The sequence below is a fragment of the Ptiloglossa arizonensis genome, chromosome 10 (genome assembly GCF_051014685.1).
Source record: "Ptiloglossa arizonensis isolate GNS036 chromosome 10, iyPtiAriz1_principal, whole genome shotgun sequence".
In the NCBI taxonomy this organism is placed as follows: Eukaryota; Metazoa; Arthropoda; class Insecta; order Hymenoptera; family Colletidae; genus Ptiloglossa; species Ptiloglossa arizonensis.
The window spans coordinates 7101462-7129439 of record NC_135057.1 but is presented as its reverse complement, the minus strand read 5'-3'; the positions used below and the strand labels follow the sequence as shown (position 1 = coordinate 7129439).

At 41.8% G+C, this 27978-nt stretch overlaps 1 protein-coding gene and 1 long non-coding RNA gene across 2 annotated transcripts in view; one reads left to right on the top strand and one right to left on the bottom strand.

Annotated features, from left to right (window-relative positions):
• Window positions 1-27978, top strand: part of LOC143152360 (uncharacterized) — a 66118-nt gene that overhangs the window by 3341 nt on the left and 34799 nt on the right. The window lies entirely within an intron of this gene.
• Window positions 1879-23121, bottom strand: Sim (bHLH transcription factor single-minded). The gene is made up of 8 exons (XM_076321687.1): window positions 22932-23121; window positions 17420-17505; window positions 16581-16670; window positions 16164-16385; window positions 7269-7474; window positions 6445-6551; window positions 3654-4139; window positions 1879-2715 (listed from the first exon to the last, which is right to left on the bottom strand). Exons 1-8 carry the CDS (start codon window positions 23104-23106, stop codon window positions 2000-2002), a joined length of 2088 nt encoding a protein of 695 aa, XP_076177802.1. The 5' UTR covers window positions 23107-23121; the 3' UTR covers window positions 1879-1999.

The window sequence follows — 27978 nt, the reverse complement described above, 5'->3', positions numbered from 1 at the left end:
AGATAGTCACTTGTAGAGAATTCAAGTAATTGAATAATTAACGTTCACGTAATTAATATTGTCGTCGCGTTACCATGACGACCGTTTTCGCGAAAATACCATGTTAACTTTAACGAGAAAGTTAACCCTTTGCACTCGAGGCTTCTTTGCTATCAGAAATCGACATCTCGAGAAAATTATTTAAGTCGTAAAATTAATCTGCAATGGAACATTTTTATGTATTATGTTTCGCATACGTGCGTTTACACTCTACGAGAACGTGATATTTAAATTCCAATTTGAATTCAAAATCGCGAAGTTTTCCCGAATTGAAAATAGTACAGTGAATTATGTGGCGATTGAGAATCCCCTCTCGAGTCCAAAGGGTTAAGTATCAGGGCCTTCTGGAGATTTAGGGAGGCTAGGGCCACTTACCTTTCGGAGGCCTCTATACTTTTAGAAGACCACGAAATATCAACGAGAACTCTTCTTTGCGTAATAAGTAATATTTTTTAGTACAAAGAGCCACATTATTGGTCGAATTAATCGAGAAGGCTCGTCTGGCAGATCTTGCTTTAAACATGGCGCGATTAATCGTTCGAACGGTGCTCTGACAACGTTTAAATTAATTATTTACCGATAAACTGACGGTAAATTGAAGATTATCTGAAGGATTAATAGCGTCAAACAATGTTCGAACTAATTAATTACCGATAAACTATTGGTAAATCGAAGATTGTTCTAATGATTAATAGTGCGACGTCTAAGATACAATTTGCCAAATAAGCTTTACCGATCAATCCAACTAGTAATGACAAAACTGAGCGATCTTGCTCACAACAACAATTGTCTCGTTGTCAGGTTGTAAACCAATTATAAGAGCGTGTAATATTTTTCAACAATATGTACCGTACAAATTTAAAGCCCCCATAATGTACGAGGCCCGGGCAGCCCCCTCCACCATTGCGATAGGGCCTAACTTTGATATGTGAAGAACGTAGATCGTCAGTCATCGTTTTGAATCCCTGGAACTGGTCTCCGTTCCGTAAAGTGTACCGTACGTTCATTTTTACAGAGTCGTGTGAACTCAACGGCAGCGAAAACGTTATTTATTTTTTAAACCGACCAACAATCAGTTTCGACACTGTCTTCGTCACCTGGTCGTTTCGTGATCCAATTCTCGAATTCGTGGACCAGTTATTCTCACCCGTTCTACAATTTCCCTAAACGTTCCTCTACGGTCGAATCGAATTTCAAGGGTTCCTCCTCGAATTTACCCAAATTACAAAACGTTCGAACAAATCTTAATCGAAAATTTCGGAACGAGAGCAACATAAAAGAAAAAAGAAAAAAATTCAAACTTTATCCCCACATTCTTCGCGCACAGTACCCTCGGTTTAAGGATACTTCGAAGCGAACCTCCTCGTGCGCGCCTCGTTCTCAAGGACTCGATCGGTTCGAATTTTGATCGCTCGAGGATGAAAATTTACAATTTTCGAAAATGCGTCCCCCTGTACCTCGCACACACCGTCCCTCGGTTCAAGGGATCCCTCGAAGCGAAGTTTCCGCGCACCTCGTTCTCGAGTTTCTCCACCGAGCGTGTAACCTAAACGTTCACGTGGTGCCCGATCGTTTCGTAAACTCGAGAATCGAATCTCGTCGGGGTCCGCACGTCTCGTTCACCCTTAAGCACGATCGACGCACTCGTACTCGTTCCTCATTCCACCCTTGTCCCACGATAAAACCTTTTATACGGTGCAACGTAGGCAACGGGCGGCTCGGTGGCGTACGTCCTCAAACCGGCACTCACCTGGTGCACCTGTGCGGCTTCGTGCGCATCGTTCGTTGCTGCACCACCGTATTGCTGGGAGTCGATCACCACGTGATCAGTGCAATCGGTGACGCCTGAACGGTGCTCCAGACCGTTGTGACGATTCTGATACACGGACGCGCCACGGTAGCACGGCTCGTCGTCGCAATTGGTGTCAAGGTGCTACGCGCAGGGCACCTCGAGTTGGTGTCAGTGAACGAACTGATGATGCGCCTCGTAATGGTGTTGATGATGGATCACCAACGGTGGTGTACCACCCCCGATTGGGGCAGTTTGGTGAGGATGAGCGTGAAGATCCTGGACCGAGCTGGGACTGTACTGTTGGGAGTCGACGATCACGCTGGTGTAGCCGGCTGGCGTTGGCTCCAGAGGATGATGGGTGTGTTTCACGGGCGTGTTGCTGGTACTGTGATGTCCCGAGTGCGACTGATAGGTAGCCTCGTGGTGTTGGAGGTTACCGGTCGTGTTCGGTGCCGCGTTGTAGCTGTCGTTGTTGTTGAACCCGCAATTGGGATACATGATCACCCCACCGACTTCGTTCAGGTTGGACGGCGCGGTGTCGGGTATGTGATGACGATGATGCGGATGGTAGTTGGGCGGTAGTGAGTGTAGACTCAACGGACTGGGTAGATGAGCGTCTATGGCGTCGGTGCTGCTGCAGGAACTGGACGAGGTCGAGTAGGGTCTCTTCTGTTGTGTGTTCTGCGGGCTGTGCTGTTGTTGCTGCTGCAGGCTGGTCAGGGACGTCGCGTGATGCAGCAAGTGAGAGATATGCTGTGGTTTCTGTTGCGCATTCTGGGGACTGTGTTGCTGGAGGTTCGTCAGGGAGTTGGTGTGGTGCAGCAGATGCGGGTGTTGCGCCTCCTGTTGCTGTTGCACCGTGGCTAGGGGGTCTTGGTGCATGTCTGGAACGAATAGGTTCATTTTTTAGCATGTATGTAGGAACCGGTAGGTATTACGGTTCAACGAGACGAGTCAAGGAATATTGGCTTGTTCGGGAAGTCATTTCGTTTGCCAAAATGGAGAATATTTAATTTAATGAAATGTTTATACGCTGTAAACAAATTGTGTTTCATTTTCACAGAAACAAACGAAATGACTTTCCAAACAAATCCAATATGAACAGAAGGTTGTTGTGGCTGCAGTTATCGGTTGTCATCGACACTTGTCGAGAGAAGCTTGGTACCGATCCTCATTGACTGTAACGAAATTTGAGCTTGTACAACATCCGCAACTGGAATTGTGGACGACCAGTTACGAAAAGATAAGTGTCAAGTTTGAAAACCTGCTCGAGTATAGTAGAGCGTCCCAACCAACAGTAACTGTAGAGTAGGAATTTATGTGAAATTCATTTTGGAAGCAACGACGACCTAGATGTATCTACGAACACATTGTGTTAAAACGTTACCAGTCTCCTACGTTTGAGACTATGTCCCAGTCACGATTGGGGCGTTTTTCTACTCGTGTATACCAACCAACCGTGTATATTCAAACTTTGATTTCTCATAAATGACTGGCATAGAAGACTGATAGTATCTTCAGGTGTTCGTAGATATACTTATGTTTGTATTCTTACGCTACGCCACAGTTACCGTCGATAGGGACGCTCTGAGCGGTTTTCCAAACTTTCCACTTACCTTTCTCGTAATCAGTAATCCATAATTTCGGTTACGGGTGTTCCACACCTGGACAAGCCTGTCAAATTTCATTAAAATCGACAAAGATCCACATCTCTCTTGTCGAACTTGTAGCGTATTCTCGCCAAGTATCTTTCCACGGGCAAATACTTGTTTACGTTTACCAACTCGTCTGATTGGACCCGTTACAGATAAAGTGTCCTCACCTCCGTATTGGTAGAACAAGTCGGAGTTGTAGTATGAGCTGTCCTCGTGGGTATTACCGTTCACGCTCTGCGCGGTGTAAGGCGAGGACAGGTAATGGCTGTGATTCGTCGAGCCAATGTAGTCGGTGTTAGGGTAACCGGTGCCATCCGTGTACTCGTTATCGGGTGGTTCTTTCGTTCTGTTACGATATGCCGGCGGGCTGGGGCTGTGATTGTCCAAATCGTTCGTGGCGCCGCTAACCGTCTGGGCGTCCAGAGGGGCGCTCGGAGGATTTCCCGGGCTGGAGCAGGAGGATATTTGCTCGCAATTGAGCACCAAGTCCGTGCTCTCCGGTTCGGTTAACACGTAGTTAACCGACACGATGCAATGCGGTCGGGAGCTTCTGGAATTGTGTACGATCGTGACGTACGATTGCATCCAGACCCAGCCGCCCGACTTCGTCAAGAACCTGTAGTACCTGGTCGTCACTTGGCCCTTGTACAACACTGTGAACACAATAGGGAGAACGGAATATATACGATTGTCAAACTGGTCGTCGTCCCCAAGGTATTTCGTCGCTCGGCCAAAGGGATCCTCTTTTTTGCAATTTCTTCGAATCGAATGGAAATTTCGCGGCCAGGATAATTTAGATCCCGTTGAAGATCAACGTGAGGAGAGCTACCGTGTAACGGTGCGGCGAAAGAAAATTTTTGGGCGTAACGTCGATCGTACAATCCGCAGGCGCAGACATTAGTGGCATTATGTCAGGCTCCCTTCGAGTTGCGCTCGTGAAACTGCGAGTCTGTTCAAACAGTGATAGCAGTAACAGCCTCCTCCTCCTCCTCCTCCTCTCTTGCCCTCTTCTACCATCCCCCTTCGCCCCACCATCTCTCTTCCTTCTATCCACCCTCGTGCTGCTGACGTTCATACACACAAACACACACACACACACAGACAGAGACGCGAACGTACACGCGGCAGCCTCTCTTTTACTCTCTGCTCATAGCGCCGTAGCAGCATTGTTCAATCAATAATGTATACCCTGTATGTACTACGTATGCACATACTTAGACTTTAACGTGTTGGCGCGCGGAGCGTCGCGGACGAAGAAAAAGAGGAGAAAAAGGGAAATGCTCTGTTATTCTTGCCGCTGCCTCTACTCGAAAGTCGGGACACGGAGGACGGGAGGTAGGAAAGATCAAAGGATATTTCGTCAGCGAGGGCGTCGCCGAGTTAAGCAGCGTCAGCTGCTTCTGGCCTCGCGAGAGCCTCTTCTTCGAGCACTCTGATACCACGTCGACGCCTCCGAGACCGTTTTCGGACTACGCGACGACGACAGGGAGAATAAGGCCTATTTCGGTTGACAGCTACTCCGAGACCGTTCAGATTTTTCGAACGGAATTGTATTTCGTTACGTTGGCAATTTGGGTACAAAAATGGTGGCGAAATTCCCGTGGCGGGGCAACAGTGCTGGAGCACGATGATGTCGAGGTGTTGAGTATTAATGGTTAAGTATAAAGTGTTGAGAATCTAGAGCACAGTGATGTCGAGGTGTTGAGTAGTAAGGAATAAGTATAAAGTGTTAGGAATCTAGAGTACAATGATGTCGAGGTGTTGAGTAGTAATGAATAAGTATAAAGTGTTGAGAATCTAGAGCACAATGACGTTCAGGTGTTGAGTATTAATGAGTAAGTATAAAGGGGTACGAATCTAGAGTACAATGATGTCGAGGTGTTGAGTATTAACGAATAAGTATAAAGTGTTGAGAATCTAGAGCACAATAATGTCGAGGTGTTGAGTATTAACGAATAAGTATAAAGTGTTGAGAATCTAGAGCACAGTGATGTCGAGGTGTTGAGTAGTAATGAATAAGTATAAAGTGTTGAGAATCTAGAGCACAATGACGTTCAGGTGTTGAGTATTAATGAGTAAGTATAAAGGGGTACGAATCTAGAGTACAATGATGTCGAGTATTAACGAATAAGTATAAAGTGTTAAGAATCTAGAGCACAATGATGTCGAGGTGTTGAGTATTAACGAATAAGTATAAAGTGTTGAGAATCTAGACCAGATCGTCGTGAAAATATCTAATGCAAAGTGTGTGTGTCCTAAATCGATAGATGATAACAGTAGTCTCTTAACGGTGTAGTTAATCGAAAATGTGGATCAGAAACTGAATTTGTATGCTGTTATACAAATGGCTGAAGATTGTCGATACGTAGACCATTCTTTTAGTTTGGTTTACTTTACCCTCTATCGCATAAATTTTATTTTACTTTTGTCAAATGATTAAAAAACATTCTTCTCGGATATTTATACTTCCATGAATGAAACTTAGGCTGAATCTACAGAATTACTATCGTAGACATTCTAGTAAGAAAATATTGTACTCAAATTGAACAAAATTTCGCCAGTGAAAACAGTACATAGGAGTATCCCGCGTAATTTGCTACTCTAGTTTTTATAGATTTATTGAAAACTTAATTACACAGAAATCATAATACGAGGACGGAACCATACACTCGGGTCAACTATTCCATGCACAGTTGTCAAACATATAACGCAATACAAAATGGCCAAGACTAAACAAGAAATCGACTAAATATTTAATCAAAAGATATCAATACTTCCCCGGTGCAACTAGTGTCGAGTTATTTTAATTTCTCACGGTGGCTCGAAAAATATCCCACCGCGATGAAAAAGATGGGACATTTTTTAACCCACTATGTCTCAAAGAGACCATAGCAATGCCCGATGCAAGATATACGCCTCTTAAAATTTTACTAAATAATTCACCAAATGGTTACTTACGTATTCGATGAGCCTGTCTCAGTTGGAACGCGTCGCATCCGTGCACGTAATGATAAAGTGTTTTCTCGATCAGGTCCGGTGGATTGTAACCGGTCAACGGGGCCACCCTGGAACAACGCGCGGAAAACGCGCACCGCTACAATATTTTCTCCACACGCGGACAAACATTTCCCGAACGACTATTTACCTTTACAACGGTTTTACAGGAGCCCGTTGCGACCTGTCGTTTACATAACCGTCATCACGAGCGAAATCGATTTTCCAGGGCGCGTATAAAATTTCATCTCGCGTTCCGTCGCGCTACCCTACCCCCCCACCACGTCCCCCACCCTCGTATTTATACACCGCCACGTGTTCATTTCCCAGCGTGTGCATGCACGACGAACATACACGACACAGCCCCGTGTCTCCACCGGTGGATATTTATTTGACGCGAATAAAAAAAAAAAAAAAGAAAAAAAAACAACCAAAAAAAAAACCAGCAGAAAAGGCAAAAAAAGAGAATGGAAGAAAAAAAAAGAAACGAATGTCCACCGGTCCGTGGGTAACACGAAACTGATTTTAATGGCCGGGCGACCCGGGACCCTTCTCCCCTGACGTCGAAATATCGACGGCGCAATTTAACACCGCGTCGTAATTACACCGGTTGGAAATAATAATCTAGCCTGTTTCGTCGTTTCCAGCGACCATCGACTTTCTCCCTTTTTTTTTTATCCCGCTCCTCTTTAGCCCGAGACGCGTCGCGTCGGTCAAATAAACGTGATTCATCGAAATCGCAACGTCGGGTACCATCGTTAACTATTCGCGGGTAAAACGGTTCTTACCTCGCGTCGATGAACGTCAGTTTCATGTCCAACGATGCACGGAACATGAACATGTTTTGGTGCAATTTGATCTCGGTTATGGACCGCGCCGGCAACGAATGACCCACGGCCAGCAATCCAACGTTCCGGATACATCTACCGTCCTCGAACTCCGAGCCCACTGACTTTTCTATGATGCACTTTAGGTAGCCGGAACAGTGTATCACCTGCAACAGGCGAGAACGATCTTCAATCGATGGGATTCGATCGTTCTGGAACGATTCTTTTTAACTGTATTTGCACGTCTTTGTTTCAACGTAAAGGTGTGGAAGACCTAACGAGCAAAGTTCGTCGATAGCTGTTTTATAATTTAGCGCGTGGGTCTCTCCAGTTGATGTGGATGAAATTTTGAGCGTGCGATTCTAATAAATGTAACGTGACTCGATTCGAGTTGAAATAAGAAGAAACAATGCTTCTGAGTGAAAGAAGGAAGGGATCACAGGCTGGAGAAGAGTTTTTGAGATTCTAAGGAATGTATATCCGAAAAATCGAGTTTAAATGATAGGAGGATACGTAAAAAGAATGCAGTTCGGAATTTGGAAATGAATTCAGAATCTTTGGAGAGATCTCGACACAGTCTTGTGGTCGAAGATTTACGAAATTCGAGGATAGATTGGTTTGGAGTATAGATGGACAAGGCAGCAGGGTTAGGTCACTACCTAACTGACTGTCAGTTTATCTGGATAGATTCGGTTACGAAAGGTACTCTTTCCGTTAATTTTCGTCCAAATTGCCCACGTGTCTTGTAATCACAATTCGAACTGATATTTCGCAACACTCTAGTATCCTCGTTCCTCGTTAACTCCGAGAAATCGACGATAATTGATAGAATCTCCGAGGTGTTTCGGTTACGGTCGGTACCGGCTTGTTCCAAGCTACCTACGTGCCCCGTGGACAAAATCTCGTATCGCAAAAGCTGAAATTTCGTAACGCGTCTCGATCCCAATATCCGTTTCTTGTTAACTCCGAGACACCGACGAGATAATTAGAATCAACGAGTTGTTTCGGTTACGGTTCCCTCGCTCTGAGCCATCCGGTGTCTCGTGGACGCGATTGGGATGTATCGATCGTAGGCACAAGTCGAAATTTCGCGACACTCTTCTCGATATCCGATTTTTCGTTAACTTCGAGGGAATCGACGTCGATCAGGAGACGGTTAAAAGGTGGGGTGCACGTTTCGCATGTGGATGTTGCCGGTACCGGGGAATTCAAACGAAGCGTCGCAATTAAGCGCGGGACACTTGACACGGCGACTTATCGTTAGTTACACACATGTGCACGCGATTATTCTTAACGTTATTCAGGAATCCTGATAGAGCATAAGTGCGACACTCGAGGCTTGGTACCCCAGGCGGCTGGTTGAAGTGCGGATTCTCGCGGTGGAACGATGCACTCTACCGGGGCAAATTAACAATTCCTGCTTAATTAAATGGCCGATGAAACGAAAAAAAGGCTCGTTCACCGTCGGTCTCGCTCTCGCGTTTCCACGCTGCGTCTCGAGTGCGCCGTGGAATTTGTGAAGCAAATAGGCTTATTCGTATGCCCGCGTTGCATATCTGTACGCTCTCGTATGCAATTCCCGTGCAACGCGCGCGAGTACAGGAACACGAGGGTGGCGCGAAACCCGTGGAAAGAAAATAATTTGCGACAAGGGCGCGCGACTACGCTCGATTTCACTCTGGAGACGGGGCTCGAGAGACGAGCCTCGCCGCTGGAACCCGCTGGAACCCGCTGGAACCCGATGGAACCCGTTGGAACCCGCTGGAAGCTGCCGATGGCGGTTTGTTTGACGCTTACTCGCGCAGAAGACCGTAGCATCGAACGATGTTTTCGCGTCAACCGTTCATCGTACGTTGTTAATTAATCACGATGTCGGTGAACATTTCTTTTGAATCCTTGTGACAAAATGTGATAGTTGCAAACGGAGCGCGTTACCGAGTAATTGACACTGAGGTACGGAATGCCACGAAGTAAGTGGAAGTTGTTTCTTGTTCTCGACATTTGTAATGATATTCCTTGTATTCGGTAATATCATTTCACTTTGTGAAATATGAAACTTTGTGATCATAATTTATTCCTTCATATATATTATATTACAATGCTCGTGTAATATTTTTTAATACGATGTAACAAAATTACTAAAGTATTTGGAGAACGTTAACGATCAAGTTTGGTACGAGAAAGTTCAATGCATGGAATCACGCGTAAACAGACATCACATTGTGAACAATAGTATCTCAACTCGCGTTTCCTATAGACGACATTGTGAACAATAGTATCTTTCGCGTTTACTATAGACGACACATTTTCGAACTTGATTTTTCTTTTTTTTTTTTGATGCCTTGTTCGAGGCATTTTTGATGCCGGATACTCGATTAACAAAAGTATCTCGTGTAAAGTATGAAATAAAAGTGTGTATTGTTTGAACGTATATATACGCTCTTCGTATTTCAGCGACCACTTTTCCAGAGCGTATATATACGCTCTTCGTATCTCAGTCACCACTTTTCCAGAGCGTATATATACGCTCTTCGCATACGAATGGTAATTCTTCTAGGACGTATACTAGTATATACGCCCGTCGAAGCGAAAGGGTTAATCAGTTCTTAAGTAACGCGTTCCTCGGGTCTTTTTTAACCCGTGGTATCCCCATAATATATTGTTTCTTTTCTTTGTAATTAAAGGTATTGGATCGAGTATATTCCATTAGTGTACTCTTTTTATTTTTTATGTTAACGATAACTAAACCGTGGATTTTGTGCATCAATGGCGTATTCTGGACACTATGACAAATATATGCTAATTGTACACGATTTTATCGAAATTTGAACGTTGATCGAGCTCCCGAGAACGAAATGGTATTTATTTACCGAAGAACCATTTTGTAGATTATTACTGCGAAGATGGAGAAACGAGGTAACAGGGAACACGAGATACTTCGTTGAGCACCGGTAATGCGCTATGAATATGCGTTGTTGAGCGTTAGCGATTAATTATGTACACCTTTATTTGTGTTTGGACGTTAATCGAGCTCCTGGGAACGATACGGTATTTATTTACGGCAGAACTATTTTGTAGATTGTTACAGCGAAGATGAAGATACAAGGTAGTTGAAAACACGGGATACTTCGTTGAACATCGACGATGCGCTACGAATGTACGTTATTGAACAACTTTAACGATTAATTATGTACGCCTTTATCTAAATTTCGACACTGATCGAGCTCCCGAGAACGAAAGTATGTATTTATGGAAGAGTTCTTTCGTAGATTATTATGCGAAATTAGAGAAACGAGGTATGCGTGGAAGTAATATCATGTAGATTATTACAAAAAATGAAATACTTCGTTGAACATTGGCGATTCGCTAACAAGAAAGACGTAAGAATTAAAATGTAAAATAGAATTAATCTACGAAGAGAAAAAGAGACATTGAAACCTAAAAGATGCTAACTATATTTATTATGGAACGTGTAAATTAATCAAGAGAGCTAACGAAGATACGGAAGTGATAATTGTCTTTCGTTATTGTCCTGTGACGCAAGAATTTAGTATTCGTGTATCATATATCGAATACCACACCTGGAATACACGCTCCTCGAAATAAAATACTGAATCAACATATCGAGGACAATTTCACATTGTTCTGCATCTATGTCTGAGATACGTTTCATATCTGTTCAAATGAAGATTCTTACGGATAAAAATATTTAACGACACAAAAATTTAATCGAAACAGATTCAAATTTCTCCATATTTCACAATTACTTTCACAATTACTTCTACCGCGGTTTATCATCTCTCCGATATACAAAACCGGAGTTTCTCACTTCACATCACGAAACGACTAAAGAAACTGTTCGAAAACCTAAGAAATCTCTATAAAATTCCCCAACGAAATTTTGTTCAATTCGAGTACAACATTTTCTTACGAGAATGTCTACGATAGTAATTCTCTAGATTCGACAATTTCAGCCTAAGTTTCATTCATAAAATTCGGTTCAATACCTTTAATTACAACAAAAAGAAACAATATATTACGAGGATACCATAGGTTAAAAAAGACCCAAAAAACGCGCTACTCGAGAACTGTTTAAAAACAAATCCTCACCGACATCGTTCACCTTTTGTCGTCGCCGAACCAGGGGCTCTTTAAAAGACGTTCACGCGATCATCGAGCCGATTCACTCGGTACCGATCCGTGTAAATTCAACAAAACGCGGCGCTCGTACTTCCACAAAGTTGAGCCAACTACGATTCGGTCTTTGTGCGCGCCTAAGTGCCATACAAAAACCTGTCTCGTTTCTCCCCCCGTGCGTCCCGTGCCATCCTAGTGGCTCGCCTAACAGCTCGCAGGGGTTGCATTCATGACTTTGCTCAACGCCTATTGGGGTCTTCTGTGTGCGATTTCGTCGAGAGCCACGGTCATCATAGCACCGCGGGCTTGAACGAGCTATTTGCCAAACATTTTCCTTCTCGAGGGCCGTCTCCTTTGGTTGGCAAGTGCGAAGTGTCGCAGGTCCCTTCCTTCACGTCCCTCGCCTCCCGATACGACACTTCCACCCCTTCTTCTGGTGTTAAGCAGAACGATCGGGACACCTCGTTATTGTCGGGACATATGTCGAGCATTTGCCGGAACGAGGCAATCCGTGGAGATACACCGGGGGCTCGGTTTCCCGATTTCGGTGAAACGCTCGACGATATTAACGATCGTAAATCGAGATTACCGCCGACGAAATCTGGATACGGGACGCGCGATGTGTTCGATCGGATCGAATTAAATCGGATAAGTCGATGAATGATAATTTCGTATTTGCGGCGTATGGGGGGAGTGGAGAAACGAATGGTGAATTCTTGGTTTTGTTCGACCGTGAGTCAACAGTGACCTGTAGCAGCTTTCAAATTTTTTCAATTGTTCCTCGTGAATATTTATGATGTACGTTATTATTGTATTATTGTGTATATATTATTATACTATGGTATTATTATTGTATATATTATTATTACATTGTATAAATACAATAATTGTATTATTGTATGTATTATATACAGGTGATGACAAATGGGGTAATTAAATTTGGAAATTATAAATAAATAGCATTATGTTTTATTAAGGATATTTATTGTATACTGACAATTTTATGTCGTCACGAATGTCACGGAATACTGCTTCGCTCATTGAAGTATGTGTTATTGTCAATGGGGGTCCAAGGTGACCCATCGAAGATTTATCGATATTAAGAATCATCGTGGTTGTAATAGTTTACAGTTCAAGATGATTTTGTGCAAACTGCTATCAGTGGAAGTTTTGATTACAACATTTGCCGAACAAACCCGTAAATTATTTACGAGAAATGTTAACGACAACTAGACCGCGGATTTTGTGCATCTATGGCGTATTCTAGATACTATGAAAAATATATGCTGGACTTATACAGAATGTATCTATTTATGCAAATTGGAACGTTAATATTATTATATTATTTTACAAAATACATTCTGCATACGTTTTGCATGCGTTTGTCGTATTAGTTAACGTACATCATAAATGCATAAAATATGCAGTTTAACGACGATAATGGAACGTCGAAGCTTCCGTTGAGTGCTATTAAAAGTGTCTACATCGAAAGTGTTTGCAATTCAAAATTTTATTTAGTTAATTGAACAACGATTTTGTTCCCTTTTTAGATTATGTATATTTATAGTCACGACTATCGATCATTATTGTTCACCTTTGTTAGGATTTATTTAACAGTTTCATAATTTTAAAGAATCGAATAACTTCCTTGTCGTTTTTTTCCTACGATTAATAATTCCTTTGTAGGTAGAGTTTGTTTCAAGAATCGATCTCTGTGTATGTATTTCTGGCATTCCTTGTATCCCATGAACAAGTGAAACAAATTTTCCAATGTTTACTCCTTTCAATTAAGATTCTCCCTTTGTATATATAATTTCATAAATTCTACTCCCTTCTTCGTGAATGACTCGTGCAGTACATTTTATATCCTCGCGAAGAATCGCGTTAGAATTAACTATTATTAATTAAACTTCACTTTACTAACTTCCTCGTTATCATCTCGAGCAAAATGTGAACTCGTAATCCCAATCGGTACGATTTTCCACTACAATCGATAAAATTAACCGATCGTTGAACCGACTCGTATATTTATTTCTTTGTCCATTTTTCTTTTTGTTCCGGGTTTCATTACACTTGCAACGAAACAAATCGATGCGCGTTAAAAAACAAGAAATAATACTCCCTTGGTACACGTACGGGGAATGGTGCGAAGGGATCGAACGAACCATGGATGAAACAAAATCGATGGAAATAAAAAGTTTGTACAAAGGAGCGGTGTATATTTTGCAACGGGCCGGGGAGTAAATTTCGATATTCCGGATATGAAACGCATTCGCGGTCGATGTTTTTATTGCACTGAACGGATGCAGCGGAGTGAATTTGAGCAGCGCGGGTCTACCTGGTGGCCGTTTTCTTTTCGACTCGCGCGTGACCAGGACAATGCCGTCCCTACTTAGCTCGCCACTCCTTATCTCTTATTTAGCATTCGAATTTTTATTCGTTTTATGATTTCCTGTGCAAGCAGCCTAGGCGTTATGCTAATCGTCGCTTCGGCTCCTCTTCCGGACCCGCACGGATTGGCTTTAACCGTTTTGTTTGCTGCGAATATTGCGCGATTTACGAAAGCCAATAAACCCTATAATCGGTAGCGTTATTTCGCTTCGCGGGTAACCCTCGGGATCCTCGATGAGAGGTATAATTTTTTTTTTCATACGTTTCTCGTTCAGATTCGTGAGGTAACGAAAGAACGAGACGACGCGCAATCAGCGTCAAATCGGAGCCGATTTACGTGCTCCTGTGTATACACAATGCTCGAAATTAGTTGGATCTTCGCATCGAATAACAATAATAATGGCAAGATGTCTATGTGTGTTGCACCGAGACGGTATAGAAAGAGAGGAAATATAAATAAAATGAATTGTGGAGCGATAAAGGAAAGTTAAAGTATACGAGAGAAGCGTATTGATGCAATCTATAAAGTGATCATCGGTTGAGAAAAATATTCAATAAGAATGGCAAAAAAAGAATCGATTTTGTAATTCTAGATCTTTACTCGTTGGTTCGTTGTAACGTTTTCCACTGTTTCGTTTTAATTTCTAGACTTTCTGTACAATTTACTCGTAGTTTGTTGTATAACGTTCACGATTTTACAATATTGCGCGTAAAAGAAGAATATTTGAATAAGTCTCGCGTTCGTTGTTACTGCTGTCTCGTTTCACGAAAGATGCTAGATTATTGTTTGTTTCGATTGTTGTCGTTGACGTTCAATTAGTTGTACCGAAAATCCACAAACGTTACGATCTGGTAATTGTTTCGGGCACGTTTCGCAATGTTTTCAACTACGTACAAATAAAATGTATTAAATAGACAAACTGAATGTTACGAATAATGCGGCACGTATACGAGGGGCTGATCTATCGTTCGTACCTCGTTTGTTTATACGAAAATAAAATAAAAAATTATCCATGTCGCGCGTACGTGACGTTGGTCTTTCACGAGGATCGGCGCGTTGCACACAGACTTGTACACTTTTGTAATAGTATTTCAAACAACGCGTTATCTTATTTCGCGATTACTCGATTTTTGAAACACAATTACGTTATCTTATTTCACGGAATAATATTGAAAATCATGATTCTACATTCGGAATGGTAACTTTTATAATACTTTTGGAAACGATCGACGAGGTTGCAACGACGAAACCATAGCTATCGATTCGTAGAAAAAAAGAAAGTTCGTTGCAAAATTATGAACTCACCGACTGAAAATTACGAGTAAAGTTTCGAACAATATTTCCGTCGTTTCGAACACTATTCAAGGTACCTGTTACCGCAACTTGTATTCCAAGTGGCTATTATTCCGAATAAATTTCGTTTATTTTACACCGCTCGTATTTAACACGGCTAATGAAATTGTAATAGAATTGGAATATTTACATCGCAGTGTTTGCATTTTATATGATAATGCAAGAAGTACGTGCAGATGAAATTATAAAAGAATTGAAATATTCAGATCACAATCCTCTCGTTTCGAATTATTTTTTTCTTTTTACACATAATTTAACGTCGCATCGATTGTTCAACTGGCAGCGACGTTAAGGTATTATTGTATCATTCGATGAATTTCATTTCTTTAACGAAGTTTCTTGCCTTCTCGATTTTATCATTCGACACTTTTTTCCAGCATTTAATTTTCTAGCTGTGTTGCATTACTTTACTGCATTTATCACGGAGCAATAACGTATTTACTATTGGTTATTTACATTGGTCTATTATTGTTTCAGAAAGTTTGTTTTTTTTTTTTGGTGAAAATGGAACACGATTTTTTTACAATGTATAAACATTTGATTAAATTATATATTCTCCATTTTGAAAAACGAAACGACTTCCCAAGTAACGCAATAATTTCATCTCAAATTGTCCTACGATAGCGTACGCGTTGAATTCTATTTAAAATAAATTCGAGACGTCGAAGAATATATAAAAATTTTATTAAATTATATACTCTCCATTTTGAAAAACGAAACGACTTCCCAAGTAACGCAATATCTTCACCTCAAATTGTCCTACAATAGCGTACGCGTTGGATTCTATTTAAAATAAATTCGAGACGTCGAAGAATATATAAAAATTTTATTAAATTATATACTCTCCATTTTGAAAAACGAAACGACTTCCCAAGCAACGCAATATCTTCATCTAAAATTGTCCTACGATAGCGTACGCGTTGGATTCTATTTAAAATAAATTCGAGACTTCGAAGAAATCTCATATGCGTTACCTTGTATCCTTCGGTGACCAGTCCCGCGTTCCTCTTCGCCAGGATGCACTTCATCCTGAGGATAAACGCGCGTTCGAGTTCGATTTCACCCCTCGAGTTCGGCGGCGAGAAACTGAACCCGGTGAGGTCCGCCGGGCTTTGGGGCAGGTTCAAAACGGACTGCATCTCGTCGTGATCGTTCCGGTAGATGTACTCGAAGATGCTGTTCCCTGTCAACTCCACCTGCACGCATCGAGACACTCCGTCAGCGTATTCCGGGTCGACGAGTGATCGCGGTTCGTTCTTTTCAAAAGCTTTCAAAGCGAGTCACGCGCGAACGGGTCGCGTGCACGTATGATCGTCTCGAAATGATCGTAACCGTTGCATTTACGTGAAATGATTAATTATTAATTAAATAAACGAAGGGATATCTCCGACCTGCGACAGTCCCAAGTGCACGCTGGCTGTTTCGCTTATGTACATAATTTTGCCGTCGGGCGCCACGACGAATATGAAACCGTCCAGGGTCTGAAACCAGAAACCGTCGATCAGAACCAATCCAGGCCAATGCTGCAAAATTATTTCGATGCTCGAGTAGCATTTCTCTTTTTCTTTTTCCTTTTTTTTTTCTTTTTGGAATTTCCAACGCCTGCGTCGCGCATTATCGCATCATCATTTTTAAATTAAACACTCAATTAAACACAACAGTTGAACACCAAGGGGGATCGTTGCAAGTATAAAGCATCATTGTCGGGCTTGAAATTCCAAGGGAGACTGAGATCGAGATTAAGGTTCTTTAAAATTGATACAGAATGGTAGCTAAAGTAAACATCGTTTAATTTTTCATCGGACGTTTTCACTCTACTCGTTTGGGTTCTATATTACGAATGTGAATCATCTATTTATTTTAGTTTGGAGGTATTATTAATATACACTGATAGAGGTCGATGTTGTGTATTTTATTGAAAAATATCTCTCGTTTTTCCTTAAACTGTCGTAATTTACAAGAAAAATTCTCATCTTCCAGGTTTGAAACGAATAACCCGATATTGTTCGTTTCTTTTTCTTTTTTGGACTGTTGTAATTTAAAGTTTCTTATCTTCCAGGTTTTAAAATTATTACGATACAGAAGATGGTAACGAAAATAATCGAATTAAACGATGTTTGTTTCGATCATTGACCTTTACTGTTATTTTCGATGTTCTTTGTCCACGATGTTGTACGCGATGTGTTACATTGATTTACGCGGCGCGACGCAAAGAACGATGAGCACTTACTTGCAAAATATGAGTGCCCAGTTCCTTGATGGCGCTTTCCAGGGGGTTGATGGGTGGCGGGGCGGCACCCCATTCGTCTCCGAGACCTGGAAAATTATTTTGCAACAGTGAGTCTTTCGGTTGAACGCTCGGTCAATTTTCCGAAGTGCAACCAACAAAACTGAACGTAATATTTTACCGGTACGATTCGCGCGAAATGTTGTTTCCACAAAATTCGAGAAGAATTCTTTATTGTTCAAGCGTACCTTTGGTTTGATTGTTTCTTTGCTCGATTCTCGATGAACGAATTAAAATAATTGAATACAGAAGATTGTTCTCTTCTTATCGATATTGGGAGTTGATGATTCGACATTATTGGAAAAGAATTTATAAATTTCGACGTTTTAGAATCTATTTAGAAACCTTCTCGAAGATACAAAATTCTTCGATAACCTTCTCTGTGTCGTGTACGTACAATATAAATTTTAATATGCCCGAGATAGACGTGGAAACGAACTTTATTCAATTCTTTTTAAAATGGTAACCTTGTTATATATCAACGATGAGATATTTGTGTGAAAAAACACGTATCGACAGACAAACAAACTAATCATAACGGAAGTTATTAATGTCTCTGTATTCTAGAAGGAATAGAATTTTAAACAATAATCGCTCGTTGAACAAAATAGACACGTCTTACTGTTTATATTTTCTAGCTAATAGATTTCCCTTGAATATACTCTTTAATAATCTGAAATTAACAAGATTATTCTATCGATATTTATAAAAAGAGTATCGGTGCAAAGATTGACCATTAATCGTCAAAAATTGTTAAAATTATTCCATCTATGGATTGATCGTTCTCTTCGTGTTTCATATTACAAACACACATGATTCAATCTTGTTAATATCCAACGAGTACCGCCGTATAAATCTCGAAAACATTGCAAAAGATACGTATTATTAAAATTATCGTACCTTTGTACCTATAATAATAATATAAGTACCTATCGTATTTATTCCTTCTCGTTTTTTCTTTCCACGAACACCAGTATCAATATTCTTAATTTTTAACCACGATGTACAGCTCGAAACGGTCGGAAAAGATATTGCCCGAGAAGAATGAAGCGATGAAATATTTTTCGAAGTAAATATCTCGTTAAACGGATCCGTGTTTCCAATTAATCGGAAAATTTCGGATCGACACGCGTCGAATTGTGGGCGATCAATGGCGGCGAGAAAGACGTCACGTCTGAGGGCATGGCACACATTGGGATACGCGTCGCCTCCTTACCCCGACGATCCAATATACATGTTTCTAGCGATGTTTCATACTCAACGTGTAACTAAGCCTATAGCCAAGTATTCCGTGTCCGCGCATTAATTACAATACATTCGAGCGCGTGCAGCAACGGCGCAGCTGCAGGGGCGTTTTCTGCAGCCGCGCGGAATTTCACGGAAAATGGCTTGATCGTTGGCATCTCGTCAGCGAAGAGCCGTTTGCGAAATTTTATCAGATCTCGCGCTTATCGGCACGCGCACTCGCGCCCGCGCCTCGCTAATAATTGATTTCGATAGGATAGTTATCGCGCGATAATCCTCCCGGCAAGTAGCCCATAAGAGAATCGTTTAGCGAAGCGGTCGTATCGCGTACGTATTTATCGTGAAAAGGTTCCGATTCATTTTATTGTTGCCGATTATCGAGCCTTTGAAACCGCGAACGTAAATCCACGATTGTTTTTTTAATTGCTCCGGGACGCATTAACCGGTCGTACACCACCGCAGGCCTTCTTTGCGCGATTGAAGCACGTCGTTTTCCCTCTCGTTGTGTTATTTCGGTGAAATCAAAGGAGCTCTAATCGCGTCGTTACTCGCTAACTCGAAAACTTTCCCCTCCTTGATTCTCGCGTCATTTTTGCCCGGTCGTATCCTCTCGATATACGAGAGAAATATAATCCTTTATTGCTCGTAAACCGAGAAGTTGGGACGGTCGTTATGGTACACGTGATGATAAATATATTGGGTTGTTCGGAAAGTGATTTCGTTTTCCAAATTGGAGAATATGTAATTTAATAGAACGTTTGTACACTCTGAAATAATCGTGTTTCATTTTTATCAAAATAAACGAAATGATTTTCCAAACAACACAATACTTTTGTATTGTGCCAATTAGCTCTTTCCACATGGAATTCGTTTCTTTTTCCCGAGGAAAGATCGTCAGTGAATGGCTGTATACTTTATGAAAATGTAGCACAGTAGAGGCAGTTGATCGATATTTTTTTTTTTAATTTTTACTATGGAAGTATCGTAATTCTTGTACGTAACGATTTTGTATTTTTCGTATGCAACGATAGGTACCACTTTTGTGTTTTTTAAATGTTCTCGTTGATTTTTGCGTTACTTTTTCTTCTTGTTAGATTCTCTCGATATACAAGAAGAATGTGATTCATTTGTTGCTCTCTATCAAAGAAGTTTGATGGTTACTGACTAATTATACTTTGGTAAGCCAATTGTACAATTATACTTGATTTTTGCGTTATTTTTTCTTACTGTTAGATTCTCTCGATATACAAGAGGAACGTGATTCATTTGTTGCTCTCTAGCAGAAAAGTTTGATGGCTACCAGCTAATCATACTTTAGGTTTCTTCTCGAGAGAAAAACGAATTTCGTGTGGGAGGAATGCTAGACAGTGTGGTACGAAAGAATTTTTATCGTTCTATGGAAATTCTCTGTTAACTAGACAATAAGAAGATTGTTTCGTCACGAATAATAATGACAGAAAAAAATAGAAAATAATGCGAAAATCAATGAGAAGGTTTCCGATTGTAATTCCTTCGATGAAGTCGAAGGAACATAACGACGAGAAAGACGACAAATCTGTCAGTGTTCGAGCTAATATATTTAGTTCGAACACACAGTTTCGCGAACTGTGACGATTGTTCGAAACGAATTGCAAAACCCTGCGCCACGTAAGATCACTCGAAGCGACGCAACACACGTATCTCACAAGTAGAGATGGGATCGATGCGATTAAACAACGACGATATTGGAGCAATTTAATACCCGAGTACTCGAAATAGGAAATATCGAGGGATCTCGAGCACTCGAATTTTCGTTGCTCTTGTAACAAATACTCGATCGATGCTAATATCGTGCAATAACGATCAGAAGTATTTCATGCTTCGATAAGAAGATTTTCGCGCGCGAATTTATTCAAATCTTCGAGATAATTTCACGCTCCTATAAGAAGATTTTCGCGCGCGAATTTATTCGAATCTTCGAGATAATTCCACGCTCCTATAAGAAGATTTTCGCGTGCGAATTTATTCAAATCTTCGAGATAATTTCACGCTCCGATAAGAAGATTTTCGCGCGCGAATTTACTCGAATCGTTCAAATAATTTCATGCTCCGATAAGAAGATTTTCGCGCGCGAATTTACTCGAATCGTCGAAACAATTTCACGCTCGTTTACCAGTTTCGGTGCTAATTTCCGCGCGAGCGAAAAAGACGCCCCTAAAGTGTCGCAGGCAGGGCGTCGTGTCTTTTTTTTTTTCCTTTTTTGCCCCGCTTCTTTTTTTTTCCAACGAATAAAGACGCGACCGTATTCTAGAGGGATGCAGCCACTTGAAATTCAATTCACCGATGTCGTAAGAAGGGAGGCGAGACGGGAGGAGCCATTGTAACACTATAACAGCCCCCATGCTTTGCTTACAAAGCACCAGGGACTAACAATACATTAAGTGCGCAATCACATCCATCTCATCCGATACTATTTGCCCTTTGCGCGTAAGTGTCCGGTGCCTGAATTAACAAAGAATAGCGTTTCATCCGTTTACCGCTAAGTGAACCTTATTGCTGGCACGTGGTTCCGTCACACGTAGACGTTTGCGTGGTAAACTAATCGATTTGCTTCGTATTATCGAGCCTGCTCTGTCACGCGTTCACGACGAATCAAGAACGAAACGATTATTTATTTATCATTTGTTCAGCAGCGTGATTGGACAACCGTGAGAGCGATCGGCGAGAAACAATGGCAAGTGAGAGGAAAATTGGCGATTCGATTTATTATGGTTTAGATACGTGTTCGTGTTGCGACAGATTAGAACAAAATGGTAATTAGATTGACTTTCTTGTTTAGATTGGTATTTATGATGGTCGAGTCGGGTAATTTAATTTAGAATTCAATGTTTTAACCGACAATCGTTGATTCTTTTCTATAATAAATATAATATAATATAATCAAGGCAAGTGTAGAATTATACTAAAAGGAGGATTGTGTGCATATAAAAATGAATTATTATGTATTAAAATGGGGTGTAAAATTATTTCATTGTTCGGTTTCAAACTCTGCCTTAAGACGTGGGAAGATTTGTGTCTATTTTCTAAGTTTCTGTTTTTGTTTAATTCTATATATAGTGCGATACGTTCTAGAGTGTCGCAATTTGTTTTCCACTGTTCCGTATCATTTACAGTGGTAATTTGTAAAAGTTATCGGTCGATAAATAAATATCGTTACGATACGATTATTTGTGATTTTTATAGAAGAAGCTATTTCTGAGTACTGTTATATCGTCATTGTAAAATTATAGTCGCTGTAACGAAACCATTACAATACTCAGGTAGTCCTATTTTTTCCCGATAAACGAAGATTTTATCCGTAAGCAAAAATTGGAAAAGGAAATATTCTCTACAGTTTGTCCATTAACTATTTGTTACAGAATTATAAATAAATATTGTACGCGCGAACCATTACGATTTTCACTCACAGGGAACAATAAAACAAAAAATTTATCGCGCAGAAGTGACATCGCGCGAATAAGTATAGAATGAAAAACACAACTACTGAACTCGACAAAAATCTCAGGAACTTCGTCCTGTCGTAAATTCCATTGTTCGTTATCGCGAAGAACATTTTGAAACGGTGTTACAAAAACACTAACTAATCATTCTTTGTTATACTATTACCAACACTGAATTATTATCAGATGTTAAAAAATATGCAACTACGGGGACCGAATATACATAAATATAACCAACCTTCTGCATTTTCAGTCGAAGATCGTTTCATTTTTTTTGGTGAAAACGAAACACGATTTTTTCAAAGCGTACAAACATTTCATTAAATTATACATTCTCCATTTAGGAAAATAAACTTACTTTCCGAACAACCCAACAGATTGTCGCGTAATTCCCCAATGTAATATTTACAACTCCGTAACAAAGTGATTACTGTAGCGTTTCGAGTACAATTAAGAAAAATAGAAGAAATGTTTGCCGATAGATTGAATTCTCGTAGTTTGTCGAAGGAAAATATCGAAACACCCTGTGCAAACATTAGTAGCTTCATTTGTATCGGCGATACATACACGAACCGAAACTGAAACGCTTTAGAGCTCCACGTCGGATGATGTTAAAGAAAAACATGGAGACGAGGACGTGTAGTATCTTCGTCGATGCAAACAGAGCCACCAAATTTCGTTTCTACTCTACGTGAATGTCTGCACCGTCAGAGAAACGATTCGTATATTACCATGTGGGAACACTACTCTCATCTTCAAGTAACTGGTCGTCAAACGAATGATGCTGGCCTTGTCCAGTTGCGTGGTGATGGGTGTCGGTAGCGGTAGCAGCTTCGCGAGTTCCAAAAATTCGTGATTCTCGTTCACGCGGCGGCATCGCGCTGCATTCTTGCTTTTCTCCTTCATCACGACTTCCTGCGGCCCGGACGCACCGTGGATCGAATTGTTGTTAAGGTGATGGTTGTACGAGCTCAGATCTAGGGTATCTGAGGAGCTGCAGCCTGGGGAGAAGAAAGCACGGTGGAACAAGCTTTAAGAAACCTCTTTGTCGTGAAATTTCGTCTACCCTCGCTTTCGAAATTTTAATTTAGCGCGCCGGAACGGGAACAGGGTGGACAGATTAGAAGTTTCGCGTAAAAGAAAAGGGACGAGAACACGAGAACTCACTAATTGCTTCTTCAGCGTCTACCGGTTAGTGGTCTGGGAAAGTAGGACACGGTTCTGCCACATTAATGTCTATAGCACCGAGACCTTCTTTATTTCGCGTTGCGGCTCGCCTCGTCGGGGAATCGGTTTTTGGTGAAATCGTCGCTGAGCAATTAGTTTCGGAGGAGATCGTGTTTTCGGTTTCTCGTTACACGTGGAAAGAATCGAGACACGGTGGGTAAATAAACACCGCGAATGGGGGAGGGGAAAAAAAACAAAAAAAGAAGAAATATACAAACAAAGAAAAACGGAACAACTTTAGCGATCGCGTCGACGAACGATTCTGTTCGCGTAACGTTGCCAATATTGCAATCGATGGAGTTTCGTGCCCGTGGAGCGATACAGCGCGAAAGGCGTAACGACGTCGAAGCTCCTCGTTATAAGAACCGAAAGCAAAGGGAGCAAACCGTCATTAAAACGTCGGCAAGAGAGCAACCTAACGACGTAGCTACCCATCTACCGAGACTTCTCACGGATGGAAATTCGCTTGAATAATGCATTTTTTTCCTGCTCCGTCGTTTCAGCCACCGATTGTGCGACTCGGTAGCGATATCCGTTCGACGTTGCGTGCAAAAACGTTGCCCCGACTTTGGAAAATACACGGGTACTCTGATCGCGGTTGGGTAAATGTTTCTGCGACGTTTCGCGAGATTTACAGGGGGTGGGGGGGAAACGGATCAATTTTCTTCCAAACGTTTCGCTTGATTCACGGGAAAAGAGAGAACAAATTTTGGAATCGTTTCGCAAGATTCACGAGGAAATAAGGAGAAATTTTCCAACCGTTTTGCATTTACCAGGAAACGAAAGGAGAAATTTTCCAACGTACAAAGTTTCGCAAGATTTATCAAGGAAAAAGGAGAAATTTTCCAACGTACAAAGTTTTGCAAGATTCACAAGGAAAAACGAATAAATTTTTCTAACCGTTTTGCAACACTAACAAGGACACGAAAGAACGAAATTTTCCAACGTACAAGGTTTCCCAAGATTTACAAGGAAAAAAGGAGAACTCTTCCAACATACAAAGTTTCGCAAAATTCACAAGGAAAAACGGATAAATTGTTCCAAACGTTTCTCTAAATCCACGAGAAAAAGAAGAACAAATTTTCCAATTGTTTCGCAAGATTCACAAGGAAAGAAATAGAAATTTTCCAACCGTTTCGCAACATTCCCTAGAAAACGAAAGGACGATATTTTCCAACGTACAAAGTTTCGCAAGATTTGCAAGGAAAAAAACATCCAACTATCCAATCGTTTCGCGCAATTATACATAACCGTGTTCTTTAAACGCAATAAAAACCGCAACGTACGATCCGTTCGATCGAGGAATCCTAGAATTCGCAGCTCCTAATCGGTTTCCACGCACAGTGGCGAGAAGAAAGGAAAGTAACGAAGATGGAGAACCGCGTAAGGCTCGCGGTGTATGGACGCCGGTACCTAGAACCGCCACAGAGGAGCTAATATGCATAACGTCGTAGGCACGGCTCACTTTACACCTATTTCCCATATTCCCAGAATGAACGTTTAAAAATCGTTTGTCCTTCTCGCGGCGCAACGAAGCCCGTGAAATCTTCTCCCGGCGCGCGATTGCTGGACGAAGCAGTCCGAGAAAATGCTGGTTCAAGGAACGTGGTCTCGTCCAGGAAGAATAAATTCTCGAATCGATTACCAGAGTCTTCGAGACGCGTATCTATCCGTTTCACAAATTTCCATTCAGAAATTACCCGTATCTCCGAACTTACAACGCTTCTTTAACTCTTGGTTGACCAGAGTTTGGATCATTAACCGAGTCTCATTGATTTCTTCGACTCGCGATGAGTAATTTAAATCGAGAACTGTTTATATCGAAATTAATGAGGTTTGGAAACGACGAAACAGAAAAAAAGATATAGTATGATCTATACTGGCCTAGTGACGGTTTACGATTAAAGTACTCTCGAGGAACGAACTTCGATACTTAACTTTGGAATAAATACTGGTCACAGTCGTTAGAAATCTTTGAAAAATACCTACACCGTCGAACCATCGTACATTTCCACGTTTCGCGCCACAGTTTGTACATATATCGAGGACAGTCTCAATTACGGGAACAGGGTCGCGTTAACGAAGATATTAGAATTTCTTGGTAATTTAAAACTGTCGCTCGTATTATCGTTAAGAATATCACTCTATCCAAACCGTAGACAAATTCGTCTCAACGTTTGCGGATCGTTTCGTAATAATACTCGACGATACTCTAACGTTCCTCGATGTAAACATCTCGGTACTAGTGGGAACGTGTCCCGAATTTCGTACCGCGTCATTCACGAGCACGTGACACCGCGGAAACACGAGAACACACCCGATCGAAGATTCGAAGCGCGAGTACCTTTCTGGGCTTGTTTGCGCCTCCAGCTACCGATGTAAGGATCGCTTCCTGAAACGATACCGCGACCATGATTCTCGACCATGGGCGCCATCTTCGGTCTCCTATACGCTCAAACACGATCGTACGATCGCGGGATCGCTACCATGTGAACTGGTCCGCGACACTTGGAAGACCACCGTGTCCACGTCACAACAACGTCATTGTCCGTGACACCACGTGTCGGCTGGTATACTTTCGTCGCGAAACTTTCCTCCGTGTGGTCTACTCCGCCCCCTGGCCCCCCACCACCACCACCACCCTGTTGTCGCGCGTGGTTCGGGTTTGCTCGACTTTTATCACCGATCGCGGTGTATCACACGCGTGGTCGACGATCGTGGAAACGATGAACGACAACGAGCAAACGAATACTCGATCGCGTGGATTGGTTACTCGCGACGACCTTGAACACCGCGTGCCACCGAACCTTGAGTCACGGTACGACGACCCGGTGTCCGCCGCACTTAAATTACGACTAGTGCACGGAGTTCTTCTCATCGGGGTAGAGTTCGCGTCGGGGTTCCCCGTTCTACTCGGTTTCTCTCCTCCTACCGCTGTTCCTTCGCTCTCTTCCGTCCTCATCCCCAATGCTGTTTCCCCGATGGGGTAGGTAAGCCGCGGAGGTACCACCCTTATTTTAAGCTCCACCCTTAGGAGCAGGGTCAGTCGAAAGACCCCACCGTAGCACGCTCGCGTGCAAACGTCGCTTGTCTGGGTTGCCGAAGGAGCGACACTGACGGGGAGGGGGGTTGAAACGAAGTCGTGAACGAGAGAGTGGTGGTGGGGACGGACGGTTACCGCGGAGAAAGAGGAAGAAGTCACGGGACGAAGGAGACGGAGAAACGAGGGGGTCGGTGGACCCTAAGGTCGGCTGGGGAAACCCCGAGTGAATCGAACGACCACCGTGCCGGACGGGTCGTGCACACTGTGTCGGCGGGTGGCAAAATCGAAAGCAAAGGCGATTGCTGGTGGCCGTACTGTTCCGTTGACGAGCCGCCATGGGATATTATACGACCCCCCTCACCCTCACCCTCCACCCTGGCCCCCTTTCCCTACGCTCGTTTCGCGTACGCAAGCTTACGGCCACGGACCATGGCACCGCTCTCGAATCCTGGGAATTTTAGGACTCCTCGGAACTCTCGAGCCCTCGAAACTTTGGCTTCGGTGGATGTCACGGGGGTGGGCCGACGGACGTTAATTACCGAAAGGGTTGCTCTCATTACGTAACGCGATTTATGACCGAGAAGACAGTCGGTGATTGTTCTTTCGGACGACTTCGCGGAGAATCGAGCGCGATCGCTACTACTGGCTCGAGTCCACGCGTTAGATTTCTAGGCGAGGTTATATTATTGACTCGTCACGTTACATTATTCTAGGTAATGTTATCTTATTAACTCGTCACGTTATATCATTCTATGCAATGTTATTTTATTGACTCGTCACGTTACATTATTCTATGTAATGTTATCTTATTAACTCGTCACGTTACATTATTCTATGTAATGTTATCTCATTAACTCGTCACGTTATATTATTCTATGCAATGTTATTTTATTGACTCGTCACGTTACATTATTCTATGGAATGTTAATGGATATAATGTTTCTTCTCGGTTAAAATATCGTCCCCCGATTTTTATGATTTTCTCAAATTTCTTCGACAAAAATTGCTCCTGTTTATTTATCAGGTCGTTAACCGTGTATATACGAATTTTTCGCTCTGATACGATATATTTTTCCTTGCCTAAAATATTGTCCTACGACTTCTACGATTTTCTCTAATTTCTCCAGCGGGTACTGTTCTCGTCCACTCGTTAGATTGTTAATTGCGTTAACTGTGAATTTTTCGCTTGGACACAATATTTTTTCTCGGTTAAAATACTGTTCTTCGATTGTCACCCTCCAGAGCCACCCGAAGTAGATGATCTAACGATTAAAGTGCGACGAGTACCTTAAAGAGGGAGCTTACGTTCAAATAATATACAATAACTTTTATCATCCATTACTGAATGTATTTTATTCCCGGTTATTTATATTATTAGTTACCTTGTTCCATTTTAAAAGTAAAAATTCATTATATTGGGTTGTTCTGTAAGTCGTTTCGTTTGTTTTTGGTAAAAATATATACTCTATTTTGGAAAACGAAATGACCTTCCGAACAACCTAATAGAT

Excerpts from the sequence above, each read along its gene's own strand:
- Sim (XM_076321687.1), bottom strand. The coding sequence starts at position 23,106 with ATGAAGGAGAAAAGCAAGAATGCAGCGCGATGCCGCCGCGTGAACGAG. Across the intron at positions 17,506-22,931 it reads GAGAGTAGTGTTCCCACATG|GTCTCGGAGACGAATGGGGT; the intron begins GTAATATACGAA and ends ATAATTTTCCAG. Across the intron at positions 4,140-6,444 it reads GAGACAGGCTCATCGAATAC|TGTTGTACAAGGGCCAAGTG; the intron begins GTAAGTAACCAT and ends TTGTGTTCACAG.